We start from the raw sequence: 7,817 nt of genomic DNA, 5'->3' as shown, positions 1-7,817 counted from the left end.
GACTTGCCCAGAGTCATACAGCTAGTAAGTGTCTGAGGCTGGATTTGAACTCAGGTCCTCCTGGTCCCAGAACTCTGTTTACTGAGGGATGGTCTTCCCCCACCCCTCAAGTGGATGGCTTTCACAACACTTGCTCTGGACGTAGTTTATGGTACTTGCTCCAAGTACAAACCTTTCTAGTCACAGGAAATTAGTTGCATGATAAGAGTTAGGGGGTCCCAGCTCACAGATCTGTTCAAGGCCCCATTGCCCCATTGATTGGTATCATTTCAGGTCAGGTGGCAGAAGGACGACATGGACAATAATCTGAACTTCTTTTCGGTGTCATCTGATGGGAGGATTGTATCCTGGACTCTGGTGAAGGTAATTATCCCCTGCCCCACCTTGTGTCTCCAGCTTTGTTTATCTCCAACCCCAATGGAGGGAGAGACAGCAGCATGGCATAGTGGATAGGGCACTGGACTGGGGACCAGGAGGTTCTGGGTTCAAATCCCACTTCAGGGGCTTACCAGCTGGGTAATCGTGAACATAACCTTTCTGTGCATCACTTTCCTTCCATCAAATGAGGGAGCTGAACTTGCCATCCTTCAAGGGCCCTTTCAGCTCTCAATCTGTGATCCTATGAACTGATCTGGGCCTGGATAGAATTCACTTTCCCTGGGAATCTGGGACTCCTCAGAAGAGAACAAAAAGAAAGAAGCATTTGTCTGCCCTCTTTACTCCTCTCCCTGCATCCTGCTTTTCCTTTTCTTTTCCCTGCAGAGTTTACAGGGATGAGAGAGGTTCATGGTCATGGGTATTGGGAACAATATGAAGGCCTTGAGAACCTGGTGCACAGAAACAGGTGGGGGAGGGGTAAGTGGAGGAAAGAGTGGCAGGGGGTGATGGAGACCAAGTTGGCCAAGGGCCAGCCCTGCCCAAGAGCATTTAGAAACCTTGGGAAAGTAGCATATGGAGGGAATCTCACTATAGGCTATCTTGTCTGCTTCCTAGTGTTTAGGCATCAATCCTGATTTTTGTAGTTCAGTCTCTTGAAGTCCTGCCCTCCCAAGCACTGGGAGCCAAAGGGTTAATGATTCAGCTGCTTACTAATCCTTACTAATGTATGATCTTCCTCTCCTAGAAATAGTTCAATGCAATGAAATTCAACAACTACCATTTAAGCCCCTACTATGTGCAGAGGAGATCCATTTGGATCTGGAACATACCATCAGCTTTACAACCTAGTGAAAAGATAGGATGTATACACACACACCAAAAAAAAAAAAACCACACAAATTAGAACATAATAAGTACATTTTAATAGCACAAACTGCTATTCAAGGTCTGATGAAGTAACGGTTGTTTTAAACCGTGGGAGTGAGAAACAGACAAAGAGAGAGAGAGACAGAGACACAGAGAGACAGAGTGTTTGGGAAGGAGGGAGCATTTGAACTGAGTTTTAAAGAGTTACAACAAGGGAAATCCAGGACCCTTCCTGGTGCAGGGGATGAAACAGCAAAGACAGGTAAGCATCAGAGGGCTGACCCTTAACTGAATAGTCTGGATGTCCCTAAGAGTCAGCTCAGTTCAGGGCAACCAGCATTCTCTGAGTCCTGCCATGGTCCTGCCCCTGTGCTGGGGTGAGGCTAGAGCAGAAACAGGAGAAGGGACAGACACAGCTGGGGTAGGGGAAGGGGAGTAGTGTCACGGTCTGGCTGGGGCGATAAGACTCACACAGAATAATTCAAGAACAGATAGGGTCAGAGCTAAGGAGAAGAAAGCAGATCAGCATAAGGGGGAACTTCCTAACCATTAGAGCTGTCCAAAAATACTATGAGCTGACTCATTAGGCAGTGAGTTCCCTAGCACTGGAGCCTGCCTAGATGACCACTTTTTCCAGGATGTAGTAAAAGAAAGCCTTGCTAAGGCACAGGTCTAACTAGATCGCCTCTGAGGTGTGATTTCGTGATGGAATCAAGTGGCCAAACGGATGCGCAGAGCACAGATAGTGTGTGTTCAGGAAGCAAAGAGGTCCCTGGGCCTGGAGTAGTCAGAAAAGGCCTGCTGGAGATGGAGATTAAGCAAGACCCTGAAGATGTGTGGGGTTTCATTAGAAATACCTAGTTTTGGAACAAGATCCTGAGATGGGAGGCAGCATCTATACCCTTACTCTAGCCAGGGGTTTCTAGGAGGTGGGGCTGTGCCTAGGGCCTGGTCGTCAGCCCTGTTTCAAACCCTGGCCTGATCCTATCTCATTGCTTCAGGCCCTGTCCCCATCAACTAGGCCCCATGAGCACCCCTCCAGGTTCTACAGCCCTGTCATTCGGGTCTTGTATTTCCATCCATGGTCTGTGACAGAAGGTAGACTCTTGGAAGTAGAGAGTTGGGGGGTGGGGTGGGAGGGAGAAGCATCACCATTTGGTTAGGGAGATAAGACTCACACAGAATAATTCAAAACTAAGACAGTGTCAGAGCTAAGGAGAAGGAGGTAGATTTCTGCTCAATCTAAAGTTAGAGTTGAAGGAAGCCTTTGAAATTATCTAGACCAAAGGTTGTTAATCTTTTTTTGTGTCCTGGACCCCTCTGGAAGTCTGATGAAGGCTATGGACCCCTCCCTGCTCAGAAGAATGGTTTTAAATCATTGAAAGAAATGCTAAATTTCAGTTAAGTTTAGTAAAAATCAGATGGAATTTTTTTCCCCATTCAAGTTTTCAGACCCCCTGAAATCTTTTCCCAGGTTAAGAATCTCAAATCCAAACCAACCTTCTCATTTCGTAAGTGAACTAAGACCCAAAGAGCTTACTTGCCCAAGGTCACATTTTAAGTAGGTGATAGACTCTTCCTGTGCTGGGAATTAAAGTCAGTTACTTTTAATGCATTTTTAAGGTATTGCTGAAGAGTATTGTAAAACAGGGACACTGGATTCAAGACAGTTACTTCTCTGGGGTGAGGAAGACCTGGGTTTGAATCTCACCTCTGATATTAGCTATGTGACTTTGGACAAATTATGTAACCTCTCCAAGTCTCAGTTTCTGTCCCTGGAAAAGGGAGGCCTTTAGTGCCTGCCCCACAGGGTAATAAGACATAACTGTGTCTTAAGTGACATTATGTAAAGTGCTTGGGAAACCTTAAAATGAGAAATAGGAGTCAGCCGTTATGAGTTTTACTCAGGCACTGAGCTCAGGGTGTGTTAGTCATCTCTGAATAATAGATAAATAAGTGGAACTCCATCAAAAGGTAAAACAGGCCTTTGCAACCAGCTGGTAAGCACGTACCAGACCAATGGAACAGGACAGGGAAAAATAGGTTGGGGCCAGCGTCATGGAGACTTCTAGGAGGGGTAAAGGGGCCTGCAAGAGAAGTGGCCTGAAACCTGAGGTCCCCAGGGGAACTTCCTCCCTCAAATGGGGGGATGCTGAAGAACAGAGGTGCAGCCTAGTCTAGAACTAGACCATAAGAGATGGCCTGGGGGCATCCCCATAGATGGGACCAGGACACAACTTCTTGGGGGACTGAGGATGCTTCCAGGGTACAGCTCACCTCAGATGAGGGCAGAAGCTGCAAGTCCACGGATCATCCAGATCAGTTCAGAACATTACTCTGACCTGTGCCCTTGTCTACTTTGGTCCTCAAATTAACATCAATTTCCTATAAAATTTCCAGGCTAAACCTGCTGACCACAAGGGATTTAAGAAATGGTTTCATGCTTTAGTCAAGTGGAGTCCTTGATTCACTGTTAGTGGCCCATTGCTGTAGGAGAGGCCCAGGAATACTCTGAGGTTATAGAAAGGGGAGAGTCAGAAAGAAAGGAATAGAAGAACAGAGGGGGACAAGGGAGCTCTTTTTTGCCCTGGCTACCCAGTGTTCTAGATTCTGCCATATATATTCTAGACCCCAGGCTTCCACCATTCAAGCCTTGATCCCACATAAAAATCCAGTTTGCTCTTGAGGCTCCTTTCTTAAAGCCAATGGTTCTCAAACTATGTTCTAGGGTCCTCAGGATTCTGGGGTTCCCCAAGAACCTTTCACAGGGAGGTCTGCAAGGTTAAAGCTATTTTCATAATAATACTAAGACATTTTAAATTTCTAATGTAATAAATATCAGTAGACCTAATCCACATAAACAAAAGCTTGGTGGGGGAGGGGAGGTCTTCAATAATTTTTTGAAGTATAAAGGAGTCCTAGGAATAAAGCATTTGAGAAGAGGCAGCTAGGTAGTGCAGTGGATAGAGCACCAGCCCTGTAGTCAGGAGGACCTGAGTTCAAATCTGGCCTCAGACACTTGGCACTTGCTAGCTGTGTGACCCTGGACAAGTCACTTAACCCCAGTTGCCTTGTCAAAAAATAAAAAGTTTGAGAATCACTGCTCTAAGTTTAAGTTCTTTAGAATAGCCAAGCTCTCCCTCCTTCTTTAGCAGCAAGAATCCCCAGGTCCACCTTCTCTGATCCTTCTCCCTACCACCATCACAACATGTGGGAACACTACCCAGTGGAGCCCAGGATGGGTAATGACACCACCATCTTTTCTGCCCACAGAATGAGCTGATGCACACCGACATCATCAAGCTAAATGTGGAGGGCACCACAACTGAAGGTCCAGAGGAACTTAACGTGTACACAATCGGTATGAGCCCAGCCCAGCCACAGGCCTATCAACCCTGCCTCAGACAGGCCTTGGCCTCCCTGTCTGTTCATCTCATCCTTGTTGGCAGCTTTAGGGCCCTACCCCATCCTTATCCTTGTCCTGACAGCCTAAGGCCATGAGGCAGCAGAGGAATCCCAAATGAGCCCCTCTCTCCCTGAACTTTCATTATCTCCCAGTGGCAATTCCTTCCTCCTGCACTCCCAACCATGCTCTACACCTGGGCACCTGGTCTCCTGATGTCCAGGGAAGTTGGCAGACATGAGTTGTTTGTCTCCCCAGGGAGATGGGGGTGGAGGAGGGAAGAACTCTAGGGTTAGGAAACAGTAAGAACTGAAGAGCCACAGATCTGGGCCAAGGTAAGTCAAGTCAACTAGGATTTGTTAAGTGCTTACCTACTATGTGCTAGGCACTGCGCTAAGTGCCAGGGGAAGCAGGCAGGACAGGAAACCAGAGTTTCCTTTAACTGGAAAAAGTGGGTAAAAATGGACTTTTTAATGCAGTTTTGAACCTGGTTAAAAAAACAGATTTCTTAGAAAAGCCAGGGCAACCTCTACTCATGCCAGGCAAAAATGTCATGAAGCAAGACAGTCAAGCTGAATGGAGCCAGTGAAGATGGTCTGGCTCCAAGCCAGGCCAAGATGGACCCTGTTCCTGTGCCTATGCTTGATTAATTAAGTTTGTCCCTCCACCGAAAAATGCATCTTGGATAGAGTAGGGACTACTGACCAGAAGGAGGAGCATGTGGCTGTCAGGACGGCTCACTGTGGGGAGGAGTTCCCCAGAGTGCAAACTCCTGGAGGACAGCTTCTGTTTTGTTGTCGTCTGTTGTATCCTCAGTGCCCTGAACATATTAAAGCATTTAGTGTTCATTAAATGATTAAGTGAACCATGGCTTGGTCTAATGGTGGAACAAGTCAGACCCCCAGAAAGCCAGGACCTGGAGACTCCTTAGAAACTGCCCCTTAATCAGGAAAGGGCCCAGAAGCAAGCCATAAGCAGCGGTGTGGGCAGATGGGCAGTTGGCATCAAGCCAATGACAGTCAATGGGTATAGATCCTCACAGAAGAGAATGTGAGTCACAGAGGTCCAGTTATGGGTAGAAGAGGCTGGGCAGGCTTTCAGAAAGCCCTTTACCACCTGGTCCTGACCCACCCTTTCCAGCCTTGTTACATATTACTTTTTGAACCACCATCTCATCAAACTGACTTTCTTGCTATTCTTCACATGAAACATTCCATCTTTCATTTCTAGGCCTTTGCACTGGCTTTCCCTCGTGCCATTCATGTTCCCCCTCCTCACCTCTGCCTCGTAGAATCCTTCACTTTCTTCAAGACTCAACTTAGGCACTACCTTGTATGTGAAACTCTCCCTGATTCCGCCCCCCTCCCCCCCAGCTTCTAAGGCCCTCCCCACCAAGTTACCTTGTTTTTTAGTTTGTATTTATTCTGCATATAAGTGTGTTGTCTCTCCCAATTCAATGTAAGCTCCTTAAGGATGGGGACTATAATAGTATATAATAAGTGCCTATTGGTTGGTTAATAGCCAATAGAACTGGTATTGATTGCCAAAGGAACCTCTCTCCAGTCCTTGAGAGGATCAGGGAAAGGGACGAGATGAGCCTCTAGCTTGAGAGGAGTGGGTGTTAGGGAACCAAGGCAGAGCTAGGGGGAAGAGACTGAAAGGGGGCACAAGATAGAGACCCAGTTACCGTAACCAGTGGACAAGTGGACAAGGCGGGAACTTGGTGGTTGAAGAGCAAGGCAAGAGCCCAATTACAGGAACCGGGGTAAGATCTCTACAAGGCAGCAGCCAGGAAGATGTGATTCTTTTCTGTTAAACCACTGGTAACAGAGTTCCTAAATTTCCCTTGACTAGTAATAATAAGACCTTATATCTGTATGCCAATTTCTTCTTTTTTAAAATTTGTATTCATTTCTTTATCATTTTCTTTATTATTTTTTATTCATTTTGAACTTAAATCCAAAAAGACACATATGCAAAAAGAACATTTACATGTATACTGCACAGCATAAAAAGAGGATTCAATATAAAACCATTAATTTTCATTTCACACTGTTTACAGCCAATTTTTTTTCATTTAGTTCTCACACTAATCTTGGCAGGTAAGTAAGGAAGATATTATCCCTAGTACAAAGGAGTCAAAGTGAGACACAGAGAGGGCAAGAAGATCCCCAAAGGCCACACAGCAAGTCAGTGGTAGAGCTGGGATTAGAATCTGGGGCTCCTGAATTTCAGTTCAGGGCCTAGCTCATGTAACAGCACCACTCTTATACGAAAGGTTCGGTGAACACTTGATCCCAGACCCAGAAGCTGTCAGGAGAAGTGAGGTGGGAGGACAGAGAATAATGCAGGAGCAGCCTGAATGGCTATGACAGGAGTTAGGTTCCTTGCAGCCAGGTTGAAGAGGCTGGATATAAAATATATTAATGTGTCCCATATCATCAATCCAAGAACCAGCAGGTGGGAAGGATGCCTAGAATGGCAGGCAAGAGGTTAAACCAGTAAATAGAGCAGGGATTTGCCTGGAATGTTCAAGCCAAGGCCAGGCCCTGCACTAACCTGAGCAGAGCTACGGGCATTGGCATAGGGAGGTGGTCCTGGTGAGGTAGGCAGGGTGAATTCTGAGACCAGGGAGGGGTAAGAGGAAGAAGAGTGCAGACGGAGAAAAGTGGAGCCAGACGAGGCTCTAGGCCTTTGTGTGTCCTAGATCCTTTTGGCAGTCTGGTGAGGCCTAGGGACCCCTTCTCAGAATAATGTTTTTAAATGCATAACATATATATAAATATATATACACATATATACACACATACACATATATAATAAAATAATATAGGATTACCAAAAACCCAATTATATTGAAATGCAGGTATCAAACTATTTTTTAAAAAAACAACAAATTTGTGGACCCTCTCCTCCAGCTAAGGACCCCTGATCTAAGCAATAGATAGGCAGGTACCAGCTAAGCATATTGCCTTAACAGTGCCTGGCTCTAATGAGGCCATTCGAAATACCTCTAGAGCCAACTGTCATATTGTTATGGGTAGAATCACCCTCCAATTACTTTTTTATTATTAATTTATTTTGGTTTATCAACAATCACTTTCATATGCTTTTGAGTTTAAAATTTTTCTTCCCCTTCCTCCCCACCACCCTCCCCAAGATGGCGCAC

General features: G+C 45.8%; 1 protein-coding gene across 1 annotated transcript in view; it reads left to right on the top strand.

Moving 5' to 3' along the window:
* The window catches only part of DNAI1 (dynein axonemal intermediate chain 1), a 247,207-nt gene that overhangs the window by 199,534 nt on the left and 39,856 nt on the right, over positions 1 to 7,817 (top strand). Inside the window, exons 15-16 of the mRNA XM_027839294.1 lie at positions 274 to 363; positions 4,519 to 4,606. Coding sequence (XP_027695095.1) covers positions 274 to 363; positions 4,519 to 4,606 — 178 coding nt within the window. The remainder of the gene's footprint in view (positions 1 to 273; positions 364 to 4,518; positions 4,607 to 7,817) is intronic.

Source organism: Vombatus ursinus, unplaced genomic scaffold, assembly GCF_900497805.2.
Source record: "Vombatus ursinus unplaced genomic scaffold, bare-nosed wombat genome assembly UNPS02014832.1, whole genome shotgun sequence".
NCBI classification, from domain to species: domain Eukaryota; kingdom Metazoa; phylum Chordata; class Mammalia; order Diprotodontia; family Vombatidae; genus Vombatus; species Vombatus ursinus.
This window is presented reverse-complemented; position numbering and strand designations above follow the sequence as displayed.